Raw genomic sequence first — 27355 nt, forward strand, 5'->3', positions numbered from 1 at the left:
GCAGTGTTGAGGGAGGAAAGGCAAAAAATAAGAGGAGCAGAGCAGCAGACAACTGTGGATGGGAGGAAGGCGTCAGCACCATAGTCACCATTAATCACCAAAGGGCCATTGTGGTCCTGTCCTCTCCACGGCGCCAGCGCAGGCAGGCAGACAGAGATAAAGAAGAAGAGAGGAAGAGGCAGAGGGACAGAGCGGGCAGGGTGGCTGCAGGGAGGAAGAGGGGGAGAGAATGGTTGGGGATCAGCCTGTATATCCATCTCAGCCCCTGCTGCGGGGCGCTCTGCTGCTGTCTCAGTGTCTGTCCTCCGTCTTCTCCCAGGTCCCGGACCCTGAGGTAAGAGCCTGATACTGCACCATGTCCTCCACAGGTCCCCTCTGAGGATGGTCTATCCTGAGGGGTTTCTGTGATGGGTGCAGGTGTTTGCCGTTTATAAGGTTGATTTATGTCATTTCTACTTGTTGTTTGGTTGCCTGAGCGGTTGCTTGTGTTATTGATGAAAAGAGAGGGAACATTTGTAGAAACCTGATACATTATATAGTCTTACATATAGCCGAGATACGTGTTTTTTATGGGTGCAAGCAAGAGGATAACATGACGAGTTGTGCTACCACAAGTTGTTTTGAACGGGGTTACATTGTAAAGAATTTGACTACCACAATGATTTGACTTCAAACAAACCATGAAATGATTCTCCCTCTGAAAAATAGACAATTTGGCTACTCGCCCATGTAGAAACAGGACTCAAAATATAAAATACTATATTATTATTATTATTACTGACGAAAGAGTCTAATATATAAGATTTTATTAAAGTAAACCAGAATCTGTGGCTGTATAATGAAACAAACTATAGACACTTCAGGAAATATAATCTAAATGTGGTAAGCATGGCACACAATTGCAAATATCCAGTGTAAAGTAATCTCATTGTGAGTCAATGTTTTGTAATTGGTGTTTTTATAATACACGTGTCATAACTAAACCTGTAACCCAATGCTGGTTTTTCTATTTTTAGATATGAATCCTCCATTCTATTATACTAATCTTCCTCGATAAGGATCTTCTTAAAAACAAAGCAACATCTCTATAGAGGAAGAATATAATATGTAATGATCCAACCAACCAACCATCCAACAAAATTATGTTATACATTTGGGTATAAAATGGAAAACAAAGGTCATTTGAGGTCAATAATCTTCTGAATTGGTGTTGTTTATTCCACCAGAAGACTTGAGGCTTAGAACTGCTAATCCCGTCCACTAAGATGGCCCAGAGGAAAGGATTTAGCATTATATAATCGTTCTTGACGCAAAAATTGTTATTATTCAAGAGAAGCTCCAAATATCCCCATCAAGGCTAATCCTTCTGTGGGAGTTGGATAAACACGAGTGTAAAGTCATTCAGATAATTTTTTCGTGCAGTTTTTTTGTTCAAGTTCACACTCCTTCTTGTGTCCTCCTCAGCAGACACACAGGGGCCCTGAAGACACACTGTGCTGTCACATGTCATGTCACATGTCTAGCTGAAGCCTATCAGGGGGGTATACTGCGAAGCAGGATTTTCGCTTAGCCGGCTAAATTCAGGGGAAACTCCGGCTTTCCGGTCCTACGAAGCTGGTTCTCTTTTTAGCAGGCTAGATCTCCATGGTAATATATGCTAAGCAGCTAACCTGGTCGGGACCAGGTTAGGTTGCAGGCTAAGAGCTCAACTCAGTGAAAGCACCGCCTGCTGACCAATCAGAGCTCAGTGTGCGGAGTTTAAAGCGATCAAGTCATATTACAGGAGAAAGGAAATACAGAAAAACTGCCGTCGCAGGAAAGACGGCCGGCAAAAATCACCGACTGTGTGAACGTGAACATGAATAGAATATCACCTCCATCTTCAGAGCAATCTGACTATTATAACATTAGCGTTAAGAAAGCTTACTTAAATATCGGCCACAACATAAGTAACCGGATCAGAGTACATTAAGTACAGTCCGCGGCATATCACTTCATAATGTATCATATATCTCCTTATCTGAGTCAGCTGAGCCGTATCTGGCCGTGCAACACTCACAGTGTCACATACTGTATGCAGAAGTATTATTTTAAGCAACACATAAGTTGACGAAACACTCGAGACAAATGTAATTGAAGTCAGATCGTGTTTTAGACGGGGCAGTGATATCATAAACCTGTTAATGTACGCATTCAAACACTTTTTCTGTTACCAGCTGTATTCACCTTGCAGGTGCAGCTCTGTGGCTTTTATCCTGGATAAAGTGTTTAAGTCATGGATGTTTAAAGTTTAACTTCTTCATTTTTGACTAGTATTAAAGTTCACTTTTCATTCAGGAAGTATGACGCTGCGCTGTCAGTACGCTTCTCCATGTTTGTGATTGGTCGAATGCTCCAAATACCACCCCTTTCATGTGAACGCGCACCTAACTAGATAGGACACGGCTGGCTTGAGCGATCCACTTGATAACCAGCGTCGTAGTACAGTTTAGCGAGAGCGCGTATGTTTTGGATTAGGCCAACCGGCTAACTCAAACATATCCAGGTTAGGTTGAACCAGCTTCGTAGTATAGGCCCCTGGTCTGACAAACATGAACAATCAGTTGAAAAATTGTCATTTTGCCCATTTCTTGCTTGGAGTCTCACATGGCACCAAGGAAAATGCACATGGAAATGTTGGAAACCGTGCAAAACAAAGCTCTTTGTAAAATCTGCTGATATTTGGTGAAGTTGTCCTCAATGCGTCAAGACAACACTTCCATGTGATTGCAATGTTTTCTCTCCGTCATTTTGAAACATAGTGGTCAACATTTACATGCAAATGGTTTCTTGCTATACTGTATGTATATAATGTGTTGGTATACAGTATATGTTAAATTAAACACATTGATAGTGTTTTTATTTTTACTGTATTTCTACCAAAGCGAAATAGTTCCTTTTAATTTCTTATCCTCTTGCAGAGCCTCAGTCCCCAAGTGTTTGCTCCATCACTGTGACAGGCTATTCTCGGATATATATTGTTCAGTTTCAGCACATAATGGTGTTATCAGTAAAAAAAGGCAGCAATTGTAATAAGTGTTAGCTGATACATTGCTGTATATTTATGGACTAAAGTGTAGAGTTTCCAAAGCAACCTTGTATCATCCAATCAAGGGATCGATATACAGGATAGGGAGAGCTCCTCACAATGGTTATATCAGCGAACAAATTGTCTGCTGGCAACAACAACAACAACAACAACAACAATAGTGATCCAAGCCATCGATCTAACACACACACACACACACACACACACACACACACACACACACACACACACACACACACACACACACACACACACACACACACACACACACACACACACACACACACACACACACACACACACACACACACACACACACACACACACACACACACACACACACACACACACACACACACACACACACACACACACACACACACACACACACACACACACACACACACACACACACAGCTCTTATATTAGAGTGTTTGGAAATTCAAAAATAAGCAAACTGAACTTTGTTCAGCGGAGCGACATCAAAGACCACTGGGAAAGTTGAGAGGAAATGCAAGAAAAGTCTGGAAATCAGCCTATTCATGCTGCATGGTTTATGATGTGGGTGTAGTTGTCGTGTGGCTGAATAGATGCTGAAGATCTTCTCACTTTTTTGTTTTGAAAAAAAAGTCAGATAAAATAAATGTGATGACTATGTCAACCATGTAGTATCAAATCATGGAATTGTCCCTCACAGAAATAGGCCAACGAAGGTTTATGTGTAAGGGGCAGATGAAGAAACTCAAAAAATCTGTGTCTCTTTTTCCACAGCTTTTGCCCACAGATCCACCAAAGAAGCCGGACCCCATCACCTCAGAGTCTGTTGTTTTCTGGGGGCTGCGGTTATGGCAGGTCATTGCCATCTTTTCCGTGTTTGTTTTAGCAATAAGTTAGTATACCTCTTGAAATATATTTTTAAACCTCCACAAACTATTCTTCAAGTAGACTGAAAACTTTGGAAATAACTGCAGGCCAAAGATGTCGATGCATGCAATCATCTGCCTCAGTGTGATTATCAAGCACAATCTGATAAGCTACACTAGCAGCAACTAAGGAAAGAGGCAACCCAGTCTCACGGCATTTCGTGTTCACCAACACGATTTTTAATCTATTGATTCGTGGTCACCAACACGATTTCCCCCTTTTTTTTCGTGTTGCACAGCACGATTTTAAAAGCAATGTATTTCTACTGGTAATGTGTTTCGTGCCTGCAGCACGTCTTTTTCTCCGGTCGGGTCGTGGAAGACCGGAAGCTGTGTGGTTCATAAAAACATGTTCTTACTCAATATCAAGCCACAATTATTGCTTTTATTTTAAATCGTATAATTTCTGACTTTTGTTGCCGTCTGTGAGGAAAATAAATGGGGCTCAGAGCCTCAGAATACTGAAATCTGTATTTTTAAATAATTTTTTCCTTCTAATTTGTTATTCTTTTCAAAATAACACACTGTTATTTACTCACCAATACCACACAATTATCCTTGCTTTTATTTATTGGTTTAATTCCATAATCTCTGGCTTTTTTGGCGTCCGTCAGGAACTGAATTTAAAAATAAAAATAACCGGAAACAGACGTAGGCCTATAAGGGACATTTCGAGCATCATTGCGATTATCAACATTTCTGAGTTTAGGATGGCCGAAGACACTACACTACCCATAATCCCCAGCTATCGTTTAGGAATACAGTCCCCGTGATTAATCTTCAAGCTCTGAGATTGGATGTTGGAGTGGCAGTGCGCCAAGGTTACGCCGAGCGTCAAACAGCTGTTTGAAATGGAACGAAACCACGCCAGACTATCCAAAACTGAATCGAACGCCCCCCCCCCAGAACTACACATGCTGGCTATTGTGTTCCGCAAAATGTTCTATGGGACGTCTCTACTGAACGTTTTCGTTTTTCCCACAATTAGAAGTTGCCAGTATTAAACACATTGGTGTTATCAAAATGTAAAACATATAATTAATAAATGGGTGAAAATCGCTGTCCATAATGCGCAGCATTAATATATACCCACATGACAGCTCATTGTTACTTTGTAATTCTACTCCACTACAATTCAGAGGTTAACCTGGTATTTTTACTCCACTATATTTATTTTAGTTACTTTGCAGATTCTGATTAATGATGTGAAATATAAACAACCCTTAAATCAGACTTTAGTTACACCTGAGTAAAATTCAGGTAAGGTGATTGTCAAGTGCCAACAATCAGGAGAGATATTTGATAGTTGGTGCTTGATAAGACTAAACATGTATCTGCAATTGACATGAATGGAAACGAGTAATAAAGTATATTCATTACTCATTATTCTCTACTAATAGTTTATTAAAGACTGTATATTATGGCTATTTTGCACATCCCTTTCAAGATTTCAAGATTTTCAAAGGTTTATTGGCATAATATACACAACTACGGTGTAGTTATGCAATGAATGAAAAACTTGGGTCACAGGTTCCTCAACAGTGCATTACAAGACATCTATCAATATGTGTGTACCTCCACCATTAAACTGTCATATTCTGCACATTTCTTATTCTATCTACATACATAAGAGTATAATTCATATGTATAATATCAGTTAAAATAAGTGCTTCAACATAGTTAACATTGCAGGAAAGCAATATTAGACGTTAAGTACTTTGTCAGGCTTAATATTTATCTGTAGATAGATACCCCCAACGTTTTTTTCTTATTTAAAAGAAGACCTTAATCTGTTATTTAATGTTTAAATAAAGATTAATTCGTTTTTCTGTTTTGCACCTCCTCCTATTAATATCTTTGTAAATCCTGCACTAAACTGTTTTATTGTAGAGATCACTTATAGTATCTTCTTGATTTTTTATATTCTATATTTCTATCACAGACCTTCTACTTCCCCCCTATGAAAGTATATGTACTCTTAATATGTTTTTAATCAAATATAACACATAAAAACAATCATTCAATAATGTGCTTTAACCACTAGGCGGTGCACACAAGGTACACACAGCCATAATAACTTTGTATTATTAGTGTAGGACACTTATGTATGTACAACATCTGAAGATGTGTAGTTTTATTAGCGAATTAGTGTTGATACTGCAAGGAGACGTATTGTGTGAAGAGAAATTGAAGATGTTGTTTAATTGTTGATATATCTATGATCCACGTCAAGTATTCAGTTTCGGCGGCATTTCTTCAGTTTTTCCAAAGGTCTTCTCATCAGGGCGCTATAAATAAAGAACTACGGCAGATCTGTAATATGTAATGCAGCCGAACCGTGTATTACAATGCCGTTATGTGATGACTTTCAAAGAGAAAAGCAAGAGCACTCGGAATTAAGTATTATTTTATTGTTTTAAAATGTTTTCCGGATTTCATATCATATAAACACCAAATCCCAGCATGCACTTCGGCTAAAACATCCAATCAGCGAGCTTAAACCATAGCTGAGGATCTTGGGTAATCGCTCGAAATGCCTACGTCTGTTTCCGGTTATTTTTATTTTGAAATTCAGTTCCTGACGGACGCCAAAAAAGCCCGAGATTATGGAATTAAACCAATAAATAAAAGCAAGGATAATTGTGTGTTATTGGTGAGTAAATAACAGTGTGTTATTTTGAAAAGAATAACAAATTAGAAGGAAAAAAAGATTTAAAAAATACAGATTTCAGTATCCTGAGGCTCTGAGCCCCATTTATTGTCCTCACAGACGGCAACAAAAGTCAGAAATTATTATTATTATTATACGATTTAAAATAAAAGCAATAATTTTGGCTTGATATTGAGTAAGAACATGTTTTTATGAACCACACAGCTTCCGGTCTTCCACGACCCGACCGGAGAAAAATACGTGCTGCACGCACGAAACACATTACCAGTAGAAATACATTGCTTTTAAAATCGTGCTGTGCAACACGAAAAAAGGGGAAAATTACGGAGCCCCCTAGGGGACATGGAGAAGAAAAATAAATAAATAAATGTTTTGCGAGATCTCGCAAAATCTTTGCGAGATCTCGCAATACTTTTCATTTAGTACTTCGTGGTCAGTTCGGCTGCCACGGAAACACAGAAACCACAACAATGGAGTGGTTCATCGATTTTACTTTGAGCTTGGCCTTAAATATAAAGATATAACATCAGTGCTTGGCAACAGGCATGGGTTTCACACATAGACTGTATATATAAAAGGGTTTCACATAAGTGAAGACACCTCAAGAAAACACTCAGAGCGAGGGGACATGCACGTTCCTCTGAGCTGAGTTATTGACAGATTCGAATTTCGCGGATCAATAACTCATGAACATAACGTTGTAAAAATACAAACAACATGACTTTACAATCATAGCAAGGTAGACAACGAGCTACAGAGTCGTTTTTATCAGAACAGTTCGATACGCGCCGTCATCCGAGCTAAACATCAAGAATTGGTCACAATCTGCAGCTGGAGGAAGGAGAGGAGTGCTTAGGGACCGTGTACAAACTGCAACGGGGTTTTGCGAGATCTCGCAAAGGGGTTTTGCGATATCTCGCAAAGGTTTTGCGAGATCTCGCAAAACATTTTTTTTTTTTTTCAAATAATTTTTTTTTCCTTCTCCATGTCCCCTAGGGGGCTCCGTAGAAAATCGTGTTGGTGAACACGAATCAATAGATTAAAAGTCGTCTTAGTGAACACGAAATGCCATGAGACTGGGTTGAAAGAGGACATACTTGCACTGTTATGCAATGTGCAATTATGTAGGCATACGTTATAGACACTTTCCTACAAGTTACATTATTCTAGTGAGATCAAGCCATGCAGGTAGCTTTGATTTGCTAGGTATTTGACATCTCTGAATTGAATCGATCGCAAAGGACTAACATTAGCATTTGTATCAGGTCTGCAGACGTGTAAAGCTTTGTGAATCTTTAGTTTATCACGTTCACATGCGCACAACGGTAATGTTGACTATCTTTTGCACAACATTTGTTTTGCGGGTGTGAATGAGACACAAAAGATTTGACCTGCTAATGGTGCTTACTCAAACTTTAAAGGTGGGGTAGGTAATTTCGGAGAAACCAGCTCGAGTGCGCAAGAATTTGAAAATACACAACTTCCTTACAGAGCCCCTCCTCCAACACACACAAACGTGCACATGACCAATGAGGGCACGAGATAAGTTTGTGCACAGATGGAAGGCTGACAGGCAGGTAGGCCATCCAGTTACTTTAGTTGGCCAGGCTAAAATGATTGGTCGTGCTTTTTACAGTACTACGGCTTCCACAGATGACATTTTTTATGGATTTTTTAGTCAAAGCACTTAAGATATTCATTGCTATCGGGATGTTAACGTGTATCTCGAGCCGGTTTCTCAAACTTACCTACCCCACCTTTAATTATCAGCCATTGAAATGAACCAAAGGTTGATCAGGTTCAGGTTCAGGTTCAGGTTATTTATTTGTACCCGTAGGTAGATTCTGTTTGCAGAGAAAAATACAAGGGTTCCATCCTGACACTAAAAACAAACACAAACAACAGACACATCTCTAATAAAGGACTTGTAAAAGTACAAGTATACCCTGCTCAACCAAATCTCAAAAATATTTAAAAAACATTTTAAGAAGGAAAACACTAGTACAAACATGGACATTCAAAATTCACAATTCAAAATTAAATAAATAAATAAAAATAGGCATCTGTGTGACGCTCCTATGATGTGTTAATGTGTGCAATAGCTGCTGGGATAAAACTGTTTTTATACCGCTTCGTTCTACTATATATCGATATCAAATCTACCCAACAGTTGTTGAGATATTTCACTCTAAAACACAATTGTGAAAGTCATGATCATTTTCAGATGTATGTAAGTGACAAAAAAACACCTAAACCTATCATCAGATAGGATGTTGAAATTGTTAAGACTCTCCTAATGAAATCATTTTGTCCCCCCCCTCTTTCTCTCTCTTTTTCAGTCATCACTCTGTGTTGTATATTCAAATGTCGAATTCCAAGAACCAAAAAGGAAATAGAAGCACGAAATGTGCAAAGACAGGCCGCCAAGAAATACGCCAACACATTAGAGACAGTGCCACCTCTTAATGAGCTGACTGAGATCCCAGGATGTAAGTACCTTTCTATAATATATTTCCAAGCCACGATACACAAGCTATTTCCTGAAATGGTTCTAACTGTTGTTTTGATCCTGCCATGCTTTGAAGCTGCTTATTGAAACTTAATTTGCCTGTGGCACCAAATAAAATAAGTAGAATAAGAAAATGAAGTAAGATAAATAAGACTGTATCATACATTGTTGCCCTGTAACAATAATAAACCACATTGTATAATACGTAATTCCCCCTTGAGCCAGTATGATTGCTTTGCACAAAAGCACACTGTAGAGGCGTGGAAAACAGGATTAGCAATTATTTGTTTGTTAAGCTCTTGGTTTCTATTTATGAGAAGAGACGTGTTTTTATGAACACTGTTTATCTTTTAACCCAAAGGTCTTGCAAGACTCTTTGCTCATTTTGATGTTAAGGCTACCTGGATAGCTTTTCTATCTATAAAAAAACATCTGTTAACATCTTCCCTAGGACAGCTTTCATTTATTTTCACTTTTTCACTGTGTCTTCTTCTCACCTCACAACTTGCTGCACTTCTTTAAATTCTTTCTGCTGTGTTCAATTAAAGTTTCTCTCTTCTTCTCTCTTCTTCTTTTCTCTTTTCTTCTCTTCTCTTCTTCCAGCTGCCCCAGATGCATCTGCAGTTCAGACAGTCTCTGAGCAGGTCCAAACTCAAAGTGCCACCAGCAGCCAGCTCTCAATAGTTAGGGTCAGCGAGGAGCAACCCGGCTCTCTCACCTTGCCAGAGACAGGATGAATGTTTCCCTCTTCTTCTTTTTCCCTTATCTTCCCGCAGACTTTTCTCTTGGCTAAGTGACTTTAAAGTAAATGGTGCATATGAAAGTAGCCACTCTAAAAGTCCTCTTCATGCAACACACATCCATCTGGTCTTCCTAAATGCTATTTTCCGTATCTTGCAAGAGAAATTCAGGCAAACAAGTAACTCATTCAACCACATCACTTTAGACATCTATAGCCAGAAAATAGAGTTTGAACTTTGCAAATGTTGCTTTGTGGTGGAGTAGTGCAGCAGTAACTCCGTATGTGCAGAATAAATCACATCTTTAACTTTGACTACAAAACAGAGATTGTCATGCTTTTGCAAATTAGGTTACTTAAAAGCAGCCAGACATTTGCAGTTTATACTTTTGTATTTTTTAAGTCTTTCTATTTTAAAAGATGTGTTTCATATAGATTACACGCTGCTTCATTCATCTTTGAGTGGAAATGGTCAGAGCATATAACTTTGAGTATGGAAAACTGCTATTACTGTTAGCTGTGAAAATGGTAATGCATGCAGCATGATGTCTGTGCTCTGTGTATTTCTGTCTTCCAACCTGCCTGGTTGCTCTCCTTTGGTTTAGCTTTGAATAAATCACTCACACTACATCCAGCTGTGTTAATTATATGATCATTGGTGTCAGCGACATCGGCCTCATCCGTCTTTTAATGTTCTGGTCTTTACTTCTCCTTTCTCTTTTTTTCTCTCTCCCTATTTCTCAGGAATATTACAGTATGTGTTGCCTTGTTTATACATATCAGACATCTTAGCTGCGTAGCTGTGTTTTTCTCAGGTTAAGAAATGTGACAAATATAGGACTGACATCTGTCTGTTCCTCGGTTTGATATGTTACGCATTCATGTGCAAAAATACATTCAATGGTTCTTGAGTTGTTAATGATGGAAGGGAAAGCATTGAGCTGTCAATACGTTTTTCTTGCATGATAACTGTGTCAAACAAGATCTGCCTTAGAGGGTGGGGGGTGCGCATGCTAAACCTACTGTGGTGAGAGCGTTCATATATCTGCAATCCCTAGTGTAGTCTGGGGAGATGATATAATACGCATTGGATTAAATCCTTTTTTGTAACTCTATAACTAATTAAACTAATCAACCGTGCGCCTCTGGGAGAGGGGATGCCTTTATTATTAACAAATAATAAGGATGAACATATTTGCCATCTGTTCTCAACCATGAACTCCAAACTAACCGTATTGTAATCAATCAATCAATCAATCAATCAATCAATCAATCAATCAATCAATCAATCAATCAATCAATCAATCAATCAATCAATCAATGTTTATTTATATAGCCCAATATCACAAATGTTACATTTGTCTCAGTGGTCTTCACAGTGTGTACAGAATATCAGTATGACAATACGACACCCTCTGTCCTTAGACCCTCACATCGTACAAGGAAAAACTTCCAAAGAAAACCCAGTTTAAAGGGAAAAATGGGAGAAACCTCAGGGAGAGCCACAGAGGAGGGATCCCTCTCCCAGGACGGACAGACGTGCATTAGATGCCGTGTGTAAATTGAAAAGATAATACATTTGCAACATAATGTTGCCTCTGCATTAACTAAGGATGAGGCAAACTGCATAAGTGATTATGTCATGCTTAAAGTACACGGAAAAAAAATATGCAATAATATCTGACAAACCAGACGAGCACATACAAATAAATAAATAAAATGAAATTCATAATCAGAAGCCTTTTTCTTTTTTTCTTCTTTTTAAAAGAGGGCTTGATTATGCAAAGCAGAGCGCACCTAGGAAAACCAGAGCAATCAGAACGAAAAAAACTAAATAAAGCAGATCATTTGTGTGACAAATGAGGTTTAAAAACATGCCCACTCTTATCTATAGGATCATGGATGTGTGCATGAATACATGTTTTCACACAAAACAGTAGTACAATCTGATTAAGGGTTTGCAGAAAAAACATCCTTTGTTTTTGCACCATTCAGATGTGACATTTCCCATTAACAATTTCTCTGAACTTTGTTTTCCACATTCTTACCTGGCTGTCAAGAGCATCTGGAACAAAGTACGAGAAATGAAAGCTAACCAATTTAACGGCCAATATGTGTTGCTGCCCAGGGTATACAGAGAAGGAAGCCACACAGGCTTATTCTCTGTCTAACAGCCCTCTTCTCCTCACAAGCATTAAATACAAAGGAGGAAAAGCCAGAGCTGTGAATCAATCTCTCCTTTTTACTACCTTCCCTTATCTGCCATCAACTCCCACCAGACCTGCTGGTTCACAGTACAAAATAAATTGCATGATTTCAAGTGGCTGAAAATGAAGAAGTTCTTATTATCGCTGAACAGTTTCAGCTATTGTTTTTAACAACTCAAACACCTTTCTGAAACATCTGTCTGCTATAGCTCTGAATGGACAGAAGGTTGTTTAAAGTTCATCGCACACCAACTGATGAGTGACGGATTTGTGAAAAGGAATTTGGTCTAGTTACAAGTCCTGCTTTGTTCCTCAGGAAGAAAACCATATTTGTTGGAAATATTTGTTATATCAGTAAGACAGCTTGTTGCTAGCAGAAACATCCCTTCTGTTTACATTTACAATTTTGTCAGTAAGACTGAGCCGGGATTTCCTTGAAATGTCACAATGTCACAATGCCCTGTGCCCCCAGGTTTTATAAAAAATTCTACCAGCAGTATCTGAGCTGAACTTTAAATATGTAAAAATGCTGTGAGGGTCAAGGCCTTTTGTAGAGGGCATTGTTAACCTTTATGTATTCCTCTACTACACACAGTATGGAAACTCATGGCACCAGCACTCAAAGTTTGACCGAAATTAGAACACTGTGGATGTCAAACAATGTCAAGTTCTGACATTTAATTACAGCTCTTCATTTTCCCATCACCAACCCACTCTTTAACCCGTTGCCTCATCCCTCCGAGTTGTGTCTAAATCTGACTGGTAGGCTATATAAAGAAATAGGGCAACAAAAAAAGAGCTCATGAGCGGAGGAGAAATGCCCGAGGATAAGATTTGTAGACACAAAGACATCTATTCACAAATATTCTGATGGTTGGTTGATTATTCTAAGACAACTAGATTAACCCAACACAGGGAAACACAGGACCAAAAATAATTTCAGGTTTACTCTGACCCCTCTGGCAAAGTTTGACATTTGGTGTGTGTTTGTCGTTTGGTTTCTTGGCCTGCGTTTGTGTATCCAGTGTCTCTGCAGCATTTGTAAAGCACCTAAGAAATGTTTGCTTGGCTCTTGGAAAAAAGACTCCAAGAAACTCTGTTTGGCCTCGACTGGAGCCGGTCCTTTGAGCAATTTTCACAGTTAAGTGTAAAATCACACCGATGTTTCTTTCAATATAAAATGTAATTAGTTCGTTCCTGCCTAAGGCTGTTTCATGTATTTTAGGGGGTCGGTCGGACCCTGTTAGCTCAGTGTCAGCTTTATTTGAGAGGTGCATCTTTCATGTGGAAAGGTGTTCTGTCGAAAGTGATTCCTGAAAGAGAATGCTGTGGGTATTTTGGCTATAATATTAACGAAAAATGAATTAGGAGTGAAAACCTTATAAGGATGATGTAAACTTCAAAACAACTCTTTTATCCGTCTGTTAAAAATGTAACTGCAACCAAGTTTTGCTTGGCAAAAAGTCTAGGAAAAGGGGAGACACTAAGAGCTCACTAAAATGTTTTTGCTCATTTATTTAAAGAGTACAAAAGGTGAGGTAAAGTCATGTGATTAACTATTGTTCTTCAGGAGCAGTAACCCTAGTCTTGTCGTTACTGTTTATTCTGTTTCTTCTACTCTTCATGTCCTTTTAACCAGAATTTTGTACAAAAACAAACAAGTTATATTTCTTAATAAGCTTTAGGGATGTTTTAGGCAGATTTTGTAACATTTGAACAGAGCTCGGTTGACTGTTCTCTATAGTCTTTATGCTAAGCTAACATACTATTAGCGGTAGCATCAAACAGACATTAGTGTGGTAACCAGTGGTGTTGTAGCTCTCTTCACGACACAGACACAGGTCAGTTCTTTAAAACGGCATTTATTTCTTAGGAGTTTTCATCCTGTAGCCTTCCCTCTTCCGTTACGCCGTGAGAACTGACACCGAAATACGTATACATAGCCAAACATATTAGCATATTGTGCTACACATATGAATGAAAATAAGAAAATGAAAACATAAAACAAAAATACCTCGTTGGCCGCTTGTCGTGAAAGGAGATTAGTTTAGTTCCTTTTCTGCATAACTTTGTCACAGACTTCTTGTCACATTAAAACTTTATCACAGACTTCAGCAGAGCTTCAAAAAAGACGTCAACCCACGTTGAGTTGTACAGTGTAACAGCAAAACACGCAGTACCAGCACATGAACAAACATTAGTTCCTAGGCACAAGAAACACACACGCATATCGGTTTAACATGTAAAACAAACTGTATTAAATCATGCCATATTTAACGATTATAAAATAACATGAAATAAAGTATTTATTTATCTAATTGAACTATGACATTAATTGTGTTATTCTTTTTAATTAAGGCAACTTCGTTACGTCATTTACACTCCCACCAAATCACTCATTAACTCAAATGTGGGATTTTCATTCAAACAAAATGCAAAGAAACAGTCAAGTGTTTTCAGTGTGTATGACTATATTCTCATGTATGGGACTTAAGTGGCCTGAAGTAAGGTGACTACCTTATGAATAGGTCTTTCGAGGTAGACTAGTCTAGTGTGTGGTTTTCCTTTATCAAGTGTAGTGTTACTGACTAGTAACTTCAGCTTTCGATTACGCTTTCGCTCCCACTCGTTTCTTGGTAGGCTGTCATCTCGCAGAATGACAATGTCATCTACTTGTGAATTCCGCAATGCCTTTGGCCATGTCTGCCGCTGTTGGAGGTTTAGCAGGTATTATCGTTTCCATCTTTGACAGAATTCATTGGCAAAGAACTGCATTCTTCTTTCTTCAAGGCTAGTTGCTTCATCAGTTCTTGGCTGAAATCCCTTGGATTCTCCTGCAAATCTCTTGAGTCTTGCGACGGCTCTCACTTCCTTGGACCAGTCAGAAAACTTAGAGAAGCGGTTCACCATCGAGTTTTCTTCCATAGTCTTGACTGTGTGAACATGAACTTTGCGAAGTTCAGGATTGTTTTTTTCCACTTCTCCCACCTTCTCTTCACACGGGAGGTTCAGCTGGAAAAGAAAGTCAGGTCCTTTTTGCGAGTTAGACTCTTCGAGCTGAACTGCACTCAGCCCCCTTGAGGCGTAGTCGGCTGGGTTATTTTCTGTAGTGTGTTCAGTGAAATCAGACTCAAGAACTTTGATTATTTCTGTTGGATTGATCTCCTTTACTTGAGTTCTAGACACAAAGTGTACTTCTCTCTTCAGCTGAATTGCTGGCTGGACAGCAGGTGTTACTTGTCGCACTATGATTCTGTGACTAGTTCCCTTTGTGTCACTGTAGTCTTTTGCTGGATTCGAGAAGCCGATGATACTCCAGCCAAGATCCGTCCGCTGTGCATATGGATAATTGTCTTCACCGGAAAGGATCTCTCTTGGAAGGAGGGCTTGCTGACAGTTATATCCGATTAAAATACCTACTTCACAATCCAATGGTGGTGGAATCTTGTCTGCCAACTATTCCAGATGTGGCCATTTTAGAGCTGTCTCTGAGGTAGGAATGTGTGACCTGTCAACTGGAATGAACTCTCTTGTGAAAAGAGCTGGCAAAGAAATCCTTTTTTCCAGCTCGTATCCCCTCACTTGAAGATCGGTCAGTTTCTGACTGTTGACTTTGTTGACATTGTAGATAGCCGCAAACGAACATTTTCTTTGTTTGTGTCAAGATTTTGGGCCACTTCATCTAGAATGAAAGTCGTGTCACTCTGTGTGTCCAAGAGTGCGTAGACAAGAACTTCTTGTTCTGGCTGTTTTGTGGATCAGACCCAGACTGGTATGATTGCGGACGTTTGTGTGCTTGGGCCTTCTTGTATGACTCTGTTGGTGGTTGCAGCGATTTCTTTGGTGTCTGTTTTGTCCTTTGAGATGTCGTCTCCATTAAAGGTTGTTGACATTTTGCCTTTGAACTTGTCGTCATGCAAACACGTTGGATGTCTCCTCTGACACTTTTCACATGTGCTTTTGTCATTGCACGCCTTTGACTGATGACCAGTATTCAAACATCCAAAGCATAGCCTTTCTGTATACACAAACTTAATGCGATCTTCAACTGTCTTTTCTACAAACTTTCTACACTTTGAGAGGACATGTCCTGTTCCTTTGTAGAATATGCATGCTGGGATGCTACTTTGTGTTGTGTTTGTGGACAGTGTCTTTGCTTGAATAGTTTGGCTTCTTGGATTCTTTGTTTTTTCACTTTCGACACTCCTGATAGCTTGTATCGAGGATATGGGATCACATGCGAGATCTGCTTCCTTTGATATGAAATCTACAAACACTTTGAATGGTGGGTAACCACCGTTTGCATGTCTGGCCTCCATTGCTTTTCGGTTCCAGCCGGATACCAACCAATCTGGCAGTTTCATCAATATTTGTTGACTCTCGTTGCAGTCATTCAGTACTTCTAATGTCTTAATGTGGGGCATTGCAGCCTCACAGCTCTAAAGGAAGTCTGCAAATTCTCTTAGTTCGCAGCCATCTTTAGAGCTTATCTTTGGCCATCCATGTAGTTTATCTCTGAAGGACTTCCCAATAATAAATGGGTCTCCGAAACGTTTTTCTAACAGCTGCCAGGCAGAGTTATATGCTGCTTCGGTGCCTAACAGGAAGAATCCTTCTACTGCTTTCTTTGCAGCACCTCCTATGTACTTTCTTAGGTAATACAGTTTTTCATTCTTTGGAATGTTTTTCCTGTCTATTAAAGTTTCAAAGGATAGTTGCCAGTCTTTGAACTTCAAAGGATCTCCTGTGAATAATGCAGGCTCTGGTGTTGGAAGGTGATTTGCACTTATTGCTTCTGCTAGTATTTTAACCAAGTCAGCACTATTCTGCATCTGAGCTAAGGGCATTGAGGTTGGTAGAGCTTGTGGTACTTGCTGTGGACTGTGGAGACTATAAGCTTAACTTGCAGGTTGTAGAGGTTGAGGTATGAACGGAGGACTTGAAGCATTGATGACTTGTGCTGTTACTGGCTGAGACTGATAAACGAATGGTGGAGTTGTGGAGTACAGAGCTTGGGTTTCTCTAGCTGGTTCAACATCATACAGTGAGTCAATTGCTTCACAATTTTCTTCTATTCGATTGTACACCTTGACTCGAGCTCTTGCGGCTTTCAGCTTTTTAACCTCTTCTAGGCGTTCAAGCTTTCTGCGCTTTTTCTTGCATTGCCTGAATTCTGGCTTGCTTTTCGAACTCAAATTGTGCCATCTGTTTTTTATCTTCAGTCTCCAGCCTTTGAAGTTCTGTTGCTTCCTTTTCTTGTTCACCTAAAACTGCTAGGACTTCCTGCGATGCAACGGCTTCAGCTGCAGCTTCAAATCTTTTGACTGAGAGAAGACTAGAATGAGCAGAGCTACATTTTGATCGACAAGACAGTGGAGATAATGAAGAGTCAGTTGAGTTTAGAACAGATCCAACATCGGGCCAAGATTCTTCCTTTAGGTCTGCAGTATTCTCTTCAAGCTGTCTCTCTGCCATTCGAATAATGAATCCTGAGAGTGATATGCATGTATCAACTCTGCGTCGCAGGTTTGGTTCAGGAGTATGTATGAAACGTAACTCTTCATACATGGCTTTTACATCTGAGCAAGAGCTTTTTACATTTGCAATAAGCTCTCTCAATTCATCCTTGGAGGCGTCATCATTCAGTATTTCTTTGCCTATTCTCACATGGTACCTCCATTTCTCATAGACGATTCTGTAGTGACATTGTACACTTTTCAACTTTTCAGCTTGGAGTTATTTTCCTTTTTCTGTTAGTGTTCGATTTCTTTCACTTCTTCGTAGCTCTTCCACTTCTTCTGCCAACTCTGTTTCTGTTGTTTCAAGTTGAGCAGATGATTTGGCATTTTTGTGGCAGGTCTCAGTCTGTGCTTCTGACATTTTGAGATGACTTAAAGGTGACATGTCATGCTTTTCCGGTTATTGCCCGTCCCCTTGTGTGTTATGAAGGTTTTTATGCATGTAAACGGTCTGCAGAGTCAAAACCCTCAAAGTACACCAAGGGACAACAACAGGGAGTAAAACTCTAAAACTGTTACGGTAGAGCGAAGGAAGCAGGTAGGACCCAAATGCAGATTAAAGTGAAAAGAATTCCTTTATTTCAAGGCTATATATATATATATATATATATATATATATATATATACAGGCAGAACAGACCACTCACCGAGGACAAGCCAAATCACAAGACAACCCGACAAAGAGAGACAGAAAACCCAGAACTTAAATACACCCAGGACTAATCACATAAACACGAGACAGGTGAGGAGGGAGGAGAAAACACATAGGTACCAGGTGAACACAATTGGGTAATCAGAGAGGGAAACCGACAGAAAGCAAACAGGCAGGAAACGGGGGTGAACACTTTACAAAATAAAATAGGAAACCCAAAGATAGAAAAGGACAAGAAAAATACCAACACAGACAAATCCTAACAAAAACAGAAAATACCTCCCCAAAACGCCTCGTTGGAGATACGTCACTGTCCATTTGATTCTTCCGGGGACATCATGATGTCATGTCGTCCCCAGAACGAAATGGACCAATTCGTGGAGCCGTTACGTTACGTCTGCGGAGCCGTTACGTTAAGCCCCCGCTGATTGGTCCAAATTGACCAATCCACGGACTTCCTCACACACTCAGTGCAGGCAGCTCTGCTGATTTCTCCTCCCTGGCTGCAGGCTGATAACAGACAGTTGGGATCGCGGGGAAATTCTCTCTGCAGACCCATTCTCACAGCGTTTATCAACCTTTTTCTTCTCAATATCAAGCCACACTTATTGTTTTTACTTCGGCTGTGACTTTGTGTGTGCTCAGGGTGAGTTTGGCTGTGTTTAGCTGTGTATCGCTAAACAAGGAAATCACACCTCCACGGAGCTTAGCGCGATTCACAACGTCCCGACTGGTCCCGACTAATCGGAGCACACTGGGCTCACAGGGAGGGGGGGGCAAGAGCTGCAACGAGCCGTTAAGGACAGAGAGTGAATACACATACTTTACAGAGATGCTGTATGCGAAACCAATGTCAGTTTGGAAAATTACACAGTATAAATCTATTCTAGTAGACCACAACAATGGAATTATGATCAGTGGAAATGGCCATGACATGTGACCTTTAATAACTTATAACCGACTGTAATAGAGCATATGTCACTACTAAGCTTGAATTGGATCTCTGAATGTATAAATGTAAGTAATCAGTAAGGTTATCAAATGTATGCCTATGCACTCCTTAACAATTTTAACTTGACCTCAGCTTTACAACAAAATAACAATAACAAGAATAAGATTTAGCTTGTTACTAATAAACCTTAAATGTAGTGAAATATGCTTAGAAAGGCATTACATCACTTATACTTTACAAAGAAAATGTTTTTGTCATCAGTGGAATGACCCTTTAAAGCTCAAGTAAATTGTCCTTTAAGTTTAATACCTTTCATAAAATGTGAAAACGTTCTTCTTTTTTAACTTGAACTTATAAATAATATCTTCTTTCTTTAATATTAACTTATCATTTCTTTACTTTCTTATATGATTAATTTTCGTCTTTAAACCCTTTTGACATGTGACATTCATGAACACTAACACATTAGCTTCATCACCAGCATGTAGGCTTAGCATAGATGATAGACCTGAGTCCTTATTTGCAATTTCCAGATTAACCACTTCTCACACCACCTTTAACTTGAAGGATGTGGTAGAGCACTTCCTGGCTTTATCCTGAAATGTTGCGACTTTGACACAGTCTAATCACCGTAGCTTGGTCGTCATGCCGACAGTGCACCGCTGGCGTTGCTTCTCTGATGTGCTGGATGGTCCTTGAACGCAGCGTCGTCTCTCGCTCCAGTCTCGTTAGGCTTGTTTGAGACACATTGCGGCTCGCCTCGAAAGTAGACGAGAGTAGCCGATCGCAGCCGGGGGAGGTGTCAAAAAGCTCGCCTGAAGTCGGACAGCTCCGAGTCGGCTTCTTCTTCTTCATCTTCTTCTTCGCATTCTTCTTCTTCTTCTCTCGGTTTTTTGGCGGATTGCAAACAACTTTAAGGTGCATACCGCCACCTCCGGAGTCGGCTTGACTCGGTTTGCATTTATAAAGAATGCACACATGTGTTTAATCGTTAATGTCAGATATGTACTAAGTAAATACATTTGTTCCTGCTCAAGATTAGATTCAACTTTATTGTTATTGCACAGATTACAGGTACTGAGACAACGAAATGCAGTTTAGCTTCTAACCAGGTGCAACAAGCAGTAAAGTGAAAAGTAATGTACACAATCTACAGAATAAAATATAGAATGATGAATAAACAGTGAGGGGTATGAATACACTAGATATCAGCCTGTGAGCAGTATGAACAGTGTGTATGAATATGCTAAGATATATAAAGTATGAAAACGGTAAGCAGTGAGTATAGTATAAAATATATAGATATTAATTTCATGATGATAAACATTGTGGAACAATGATGACAAATGGGAATTGATGTGGCGACGTAAAACTGACACAAAACAACAACAAACTTTTGTCAGCCAATTGGAGAGTTTCATCAGCAGCACGTGGTAAAAACCACCAATGAGCGCTCAGCTCGAGATACCAGCGAGCCGTTTCCCATCAAGCATTTCGCTTCTGCAGCTCGTGGAGAGCAACTGCGCCAACTCGCCTCGCTCTCAAGGCTGCGGGCGTCTTTGTCCCGCGAGATTTCAAAGTCTCATGTGGGCGAGCCTCCAGAGCAAGTCGGACAAAATGACTAACCATCATGCAACGCACTAGCAAGACGTTGATCGCAACAGCGCAGGTCTGCGCAGGTCTTGCTTGTCTCAAACAAGCCTGTTGTCTTTCCCACCCGCGCTGAGCAGGCGAGTTCTCACTGTAGCTCTCTTCACGACACAGACACAGGTCGGTTCTTTAAAACGGGCGTTTATTTCTTGGGAGTTTTCATCCTGTAGCCTTCCCTCTTCCGTTACGCCGTGAGAACTACAACACCGAAATGACACGTACATAGCCAAACATATTAGCATATTGTGCTACACATATGAATGAAAATAAGAAAATCAAAACATAAAACAAATACCTCGTTGGCCGCTTGTCGTGAAAGGAGATTAGTTTAGTTCCTTTTCTGCATAACTTTGTCACAGACTTCTTGTCACATTAAAACTTTATCACAGACTTCAGCAGAGCTTCAAAAAAGACGTCAACCCACGTTGAGTTGTACATTGTAACAGCAAAACACGCAGTACATGAACAAACATTAGTTCCTAGGCACAAGAAACACACACGCATATCGGTTTAACATGGCGGCTCTTCTGGTGATGTAGTCAGGGGCGCCGCCAGGGATTTTGGGCCCCATGAAAATATATCACATTGGGCCCCACCACCAGGCACAGGCCACTTTGTTTATAAATTACCTTGAGGGCCGTAGCAAATGGTATAGCGGTCCGTATACGGCCCGGGGGCCGGAGGTTCCCCACCCCTGCTTTAATATAATAACATTAGTATTAATATCATAACCAAAATGTCTGTGATTAACATTTTGTATACAGACTGATCACTCAATGCTTCAAACTGTCCATCATCCTAAATAGACTAAAAGCAGTTTTTTGTTTTATATAGATCATTGGCTATGTGGGAAAATACTGTGTTTGAAATGTATAATTTAAATTAGATGTTAGCTTTTTGTTATATATATATATATATATATATATATATATATATATAATATAGTATTCCAGTCTCCCTTCAGATATGTTAAGTGGCATGTCATTCAACACAATGCTGCTCACCTCCTTCAGTTGGGAGAAAAGCTGGTTCAGGTTCAGCATTATGGGGGGACAGGGCTGCTGAGCCTAGAGATGGATCTGTTGGTCCTGGCACAAGGGGGAGGGACAACTGATTTAGTAAAAAAATCTGCCCCTTCCTTCAGAGTTCCTTACCTCCAACACACACGAACGCGCACATGACAAGAGATAAGTTTGTGCACAGATGGAAGGCTGACAGGCAGGTAGGCCATCCAGTCATTTTTGCCGGGCCAGCTCAGATGATTGGTCGTGCTTTTTACAGCGCCACGGCTTCCACAGATGACATTTTTGTATGTATTTATTGTCAAAGCATTTAATATATTCATTGCTATCGGGATGTGAAGAGCATTCCATGGAATATAACAAAAAGCGTTTCTGAAGTGAATTACCTACCATACCTTTAAATATCAGCTAATAGAGCAGTGAAATTAAAGAACTCTGAATTTTCTGTAAAGATATTAACAGTACTTAATGTCAGCTTAGTAAACAAAAAAACATTAGCTAACAGACTAATTTCCACCACTCATGGACCATACCCACCTTTTCTTGTGAAAATCTGGGTGACATACTGTCGCCCTTTAGTCCCTCTCTCTTGTCTTTCTCTCCTTTCTCTTCTTTTCTTAGAGCCTGACTTTGTTGGTCATTAAGTACTAACATCCCTCCTCACATGCTTTCACTCTCTGCAAGTGCCTGGTGCCGCACGGCGTTTGGAGGCAGGACCAAACCATTACATGTAAATAGAAGGGGGTGTACAGAGGCTTTGGGTAATTAACTTTTGGAAGAAAATAAGTTAAATGAATCGAATAAAAATGAATTAAATGAATTAAATTAAATGAATAAAAAATGTAATGCATTATTATTATTATTAATGTTAATTATTGAGGATTGATTAAAGGTTACTTACATTTTTTTTCTTAATGTTCAGAACATTTTGGGGCCCCTGTCAGTCACAGGCCCTTAGAATCATCCTAACTTTTCACCCCCTTACGGCGCCCCTGGATGTAGTACTAGCAGCTTCACTTGTAGCTTCGGTGCTGCTAGCCTCTTTCTTCTTGTGAATTATATTATTTTTAGAAAAGAAGTGAAGTAAAAAATGTTTGCCTGCCATTATAGAGCTTTTTCGTTAGCGTTCTTGAGGGAAAGAGCTGCCGCAAAACAGGCGGGCGGCGAGCTGGCCGTGGGTGTGTCACTGACACACGTTTTTATTTTTTATTATAATTACTGTGAAATGTATTATGTTTTTGTCATTATTACAACAAATACACACTTACAACTGATAAGACTGGCAATGATTTTATATTTATTAGACTATTAAAAAAAAGATCATGTTCCAAATAAGTGGGGGTACGGCGTAGGCGTACCCCCCCGTCCAACGCCCACTAAACCACTGGTGGTAACCATCGTCTCATCAAACTTTCAACAAGCAACATATTGCTGAAAAGGTCAAAATATTCTCTAAGGTCTGGAACTGGTATTCTGTTCTGTTGTTGCTCGTCTGGTCTTCAACCTTCCAACATTTTCCCACACCACACCGCTCCTCCGCTCCCTCCACTGGCTTCCAGTAAATGCTAAAATCCACTTCAAGACAATGGTACTTGCGTACCATGCTGTGAATGGATGCCCTTCCTACATGCAGGACATGGTTAAACTGTACACCCCAGCACGTGCACTCCGCTCTGCATCAGCCAAATGGCTCGCTGCACCCTCGCTGCGAAGGGGACCCAAGTTCCCATCAGCAAAAACACGTCGGTTTGCAATCCTGGCTCCAAAATGGAATGAGCTCCCCATTGACATCAGGACAGCAGATGGCATACACATCTTCCGGCGCAGACTAAAAACTCATCTCTTTCGACTCCACTTCGAGCAATACAATTACTAACAAAACACTTACTAATGAAGGACTGGCTTATCAAAGCCAGTTGAGTAGCATGTTTGTGGCTCTATGAAACCTGATGTAGGCTACTATGATTCTGTTTTCTTCAAGTTTGTATCTTCTTGGTCGAATGCACTTATTGTAAGTCGCTTTGGATAAAAGCATCAGCTAAATGCAATCTAATGTAATGTAAAATGTAATGTTGTAAATATTAAATTAAATCTTATCTTATTACCAAGATATTCATCCTCACTAGCTCTGTTAAGGCCCTGTCACACTGTCCCGAAATTGACACCCGATGGACACACGATAAAGGAAATGTTCAAATTCGGCTGTGATCGTAGCAACATCGGGCCATTCGTGAGGGCATCTAAGCCATCGTATGACCGCCGGTGGAGTTTCTCAGGCTCCGGCAGCAACTTCGTGAGCGGCAACTTCGTAAGGCACTCGTGAGGGCATCTTGTCAAATCGTGTCATCTTCGTGTTATCATCGGTGCATTCACATTCACTCTGATCGGGGCGAATGCCCGATGGCACAGAGGATAACAAGATGCCCTCACGATGGCCTTACGAAGGGCAACATTGACACACGAATTCAACACGAAAATGAACCTTCGCAAGGTCCTTCGGCAATTTTTTGGCATGCCAAAGATTTTGCCTCCGCTCACGAAGTTGCTGCCGGAGCCTGAGAAACTCCGCCAGCGGTCATATGATGGCTTAAGATGCCCTCACGAATGGCCCGATGTTGCTACGATCACAGCCGAATTTGAACATTTCCTTTATCGTGTGTCCATCGGGTTGTTTTATTGCACAACAAAATCATGTAAATATATTATGTAAATAACCCAATTTGTGTTCTGTGAAACTAAAAAGGATATAATATATTATTTTGAAGGACAGTTGACAGGAAATTGTTGTTGTTATGGAAACAACATTACGGAGAAAACGTAATATTTTCTACATATAAAGACGGATAAAGTAAAGAACAAAGTCTGAAGATATCAGTACAGTATCATAGTACTGTAACATAATTGTTTTTGGTACTTTCATTGCAGTTGTATGTCTTAAATGTAATGTAAATGTTGCCTTCGTGTGTGGTTCGGGGCCATCTTCGTGCGAAATTCACAATTCCATATTCGTGTGTCCATCGGGTGTCAATTTCGGGACAGTGTGACAGGGCCTTTAGCGATGATACGTCCTCATAAATACTGTAATAACAAAAAACGTTCTCTGTAACTCAGACAAAACAGACAGTAAACTTTAGTCTAATTCCTCACTGAGAAATTAGGTCAAACAATCCAATTTAAGAAATAAATAGACCATGCTTATTAGTACAGATAGAAACAGATGCGACTTCATTAAATGCATCCTAATTAGCTCCACATTCAGTTGGATTAAAATCTGCCTCCCACTTAGCGTTACAGGCAGGACCCAGATGATAGGCCTACCTTAATGATTTTCTTTTGTTTTCCACAGCTGCGAAAGTAGCAGAAAAAGAGGAGGTGACAACCGTTTCCGGCAAAGTGGATGCGGATAAAGGAGATAAGAAGACCAAGGAGGGAAAGAAGGATGGCAAGGCTGCTAAAGGGGGAAAAGATGAAAAGGATTCATCAACAAAGAAGGGTGAAAAAGGTGAAAAGGGAGAATCCAAGAAAGAAGCTGGTGATGGGAAAGGAAAGAAATCTGGAGAGAATGGAGACAAAGGAGACAAAGGACAAAAGGGAGGCAAAGGAGAAAAAGGAGGAAAAGCAGGGGCTAAAGGTGGAGCCAAAAAAGCTCAGAAGTGATCTCTGCCTTCACAGGACAGAAACGATTATTTCATATTTTTCACTTCACGCATTTTGCACACTTTTTTTTCTAAGACGACATTTGTATATTATATTTGAAATAAATAAAAATCTTATATATAAGAACATGCCTTGTTTGTCTACTTCAGAATAATGAACGTTGCAGGAATCTCTGTACAGTAAAATTACAGATTTATTATTTTATTCACAATTCACTGATGAACATTATAGAACAGAAAAACACTTTACTATTTTAATCCAATTTTACACTGATATATACAACGTGCCCAAATCACTACAGAGTGATGAGAAGGCGAAAATGCACAACACTACCCACATACTATATTTAAAGCATGAAGACCAATGTTGACTGCACTGAGTACATTTCGGTACAAGATAAATAAAAAAACAACCATATAATTTATATACTTCCTTGAGAGGTATCTTAAAACAATGAAATACAACATTAGCTCTGTGATGATTGGCCTTATCGTACACTTGATTCCAAAACACAATCATTTTACATGATACAATCAGAACAACTTACTTTATTATAGAGTATTAAAGTGCTCAAATATAATTATCCACATTTTTTTAAACATTTTTTTTTTCAATACCATCCACCTTTTCTATAAAAAAATACGGTCTTACACAAAAGTTAGATAACGTTTACTTGCACGTTGGCAATATGTGGAAAGTCTGAACAATCGCCTTAATAAAATATTTTACAGCTGTATGGATAAATTCAGAAAAGGTTTCCAGAATTGTCAGAGATGCAATACATACCAGCTAAAAGAAGTTAGTTAAATATGAAGAAAAAAATTGAGATCTTCAAATACTGTATTATCGAGAGACAAAGGTCTCACTCCAGCCTTTCACTGCAGCCTCCTGCAATAATGTCCAACCCCCATGGAGATGTTTAAGATCTAAAACCCGCTTCCTAGAATTCCACTGCTTATCATTGGTTCTTGTATATTCTTCTATATTGAGGTTACTGATATGTAGTTTCATTTTTTAAGCAATATAAAAACAGGGCTATTTAGCTTCAAGCTATCATTATTCAGGAATGTGTAAATAGTGCATTTGTGAGGGATTATTTTCAGCTGCTGATTGTTACTCATTTGGTGGGCAATAATAGAGATGTATGACGCAGAGGAATAGTTATGTTAGACTTTCTGTGTGTCAGTTCTTTATTTGTTCTGGTATCTTTATGGGATTTGTTGAAATAAGGAAACAAAGATAACCAGCCTTTTAAAAGTTTTTTTTTTTTTAAAGGGGGGTGGGAAAAGTTTGTAAAGATATCCGATTCATTTATTAAATACAAATTACTTTAATTTTATTTATTTTTTGGATGCATTGTAACTCTGTATAGGCAGTAAGAGCTGGCCATGCTTTAACATTTTAAACCAGCCTCAAAGCAAACCTCTTAATGGATCTAGCATCAGGTGGAACACAGCTGAGAACACGATTCAGTCAGTGTGAAGTCATCAAAACAACAAAGAAGCAGGAGGGACAAGAGAGCTTGAAGTTCATGACTGTAGGATTTAAAGAAATGCGAGAAAAAATACTGCGTAGAATATTAGCTTTGGTCACATAAAGTAAGTGATGTGAGGTAAAACTCTCACAACTCCATCAGACAGATAACCAAACAGTGATATATGACACTTGAGACGCAATTCCAAGTAGAGCAACACAACTGCGTTAAATATTAATGATTGTGTTGTCTACGGAGTGTTTCGAATTGTTTTCTCATTTGTCTTAATGCT

At 39.5% G+C, this 27355-nt stretch overlaps 1 protein-coding gene across 1 annotated transcript; it reads left to right on the top strand.

Annotated features, from left to right (window-relative positions):
* Window positions 1-25653, top strand: tmie (transmembrane inner ear). Its single transcript, XM_034105438.2, has 4 exons — window positions 1-334; window positions 3860-3977; window positions 9022-9171; window positions 25279-25653. Exons 1-4 carry the CDS (start codon window positions 230-232, stop codon window positions 25587-25589), a joined length of 684 nt encoding a protein of 227 aa, XP_033961329.1. The 5' UTR covers window positions 1-229; the 3' UTR covers window positions 25590-25653.
* The last annotated feature ends 1702 nt before the right edge of the window (window positions 25654-27355 follow it).

Source organism: Pseudochaenichthys georgianus, chromosome 17 (assembly GCF_902827115.2).
Source record: "Pseudochaenichthys georgianus chromosome 17, fPseGeo1.2, whole genome shotgun sequence".
Lineage (NCBI taxonomy): Eukaryota > Metazoa > Chordata > Actinopteri > Perciformes > Channichthyidae > Pseudochaenichthys > Pseudochaenichthys georgianus.

Bases quoted from the DNA above. Each gene is read 5' to 3' on its own strand.
- tmie (XM_034105438.2), top strand. From the start codon at position 230: ATGGTTGGGGATCAGCCTGTATATCCATCTCAGCCCCTGCTGCGGGGC. The intron at 335-3,859 runs GTAAGAGCCTGA...CTTTTTCCACAG, and splicing joins CCCAGGTCCCGGACCCTGAG to CTTTTGCCCACAGATCCACC. The intron at 3,978-9,021 runs GTTAGTATACCT...TCTCTTTTTCAG, and splicing joins CGTGTTTGTTTTAGCAATAA to TCATCACTCTGTGTTGTATA.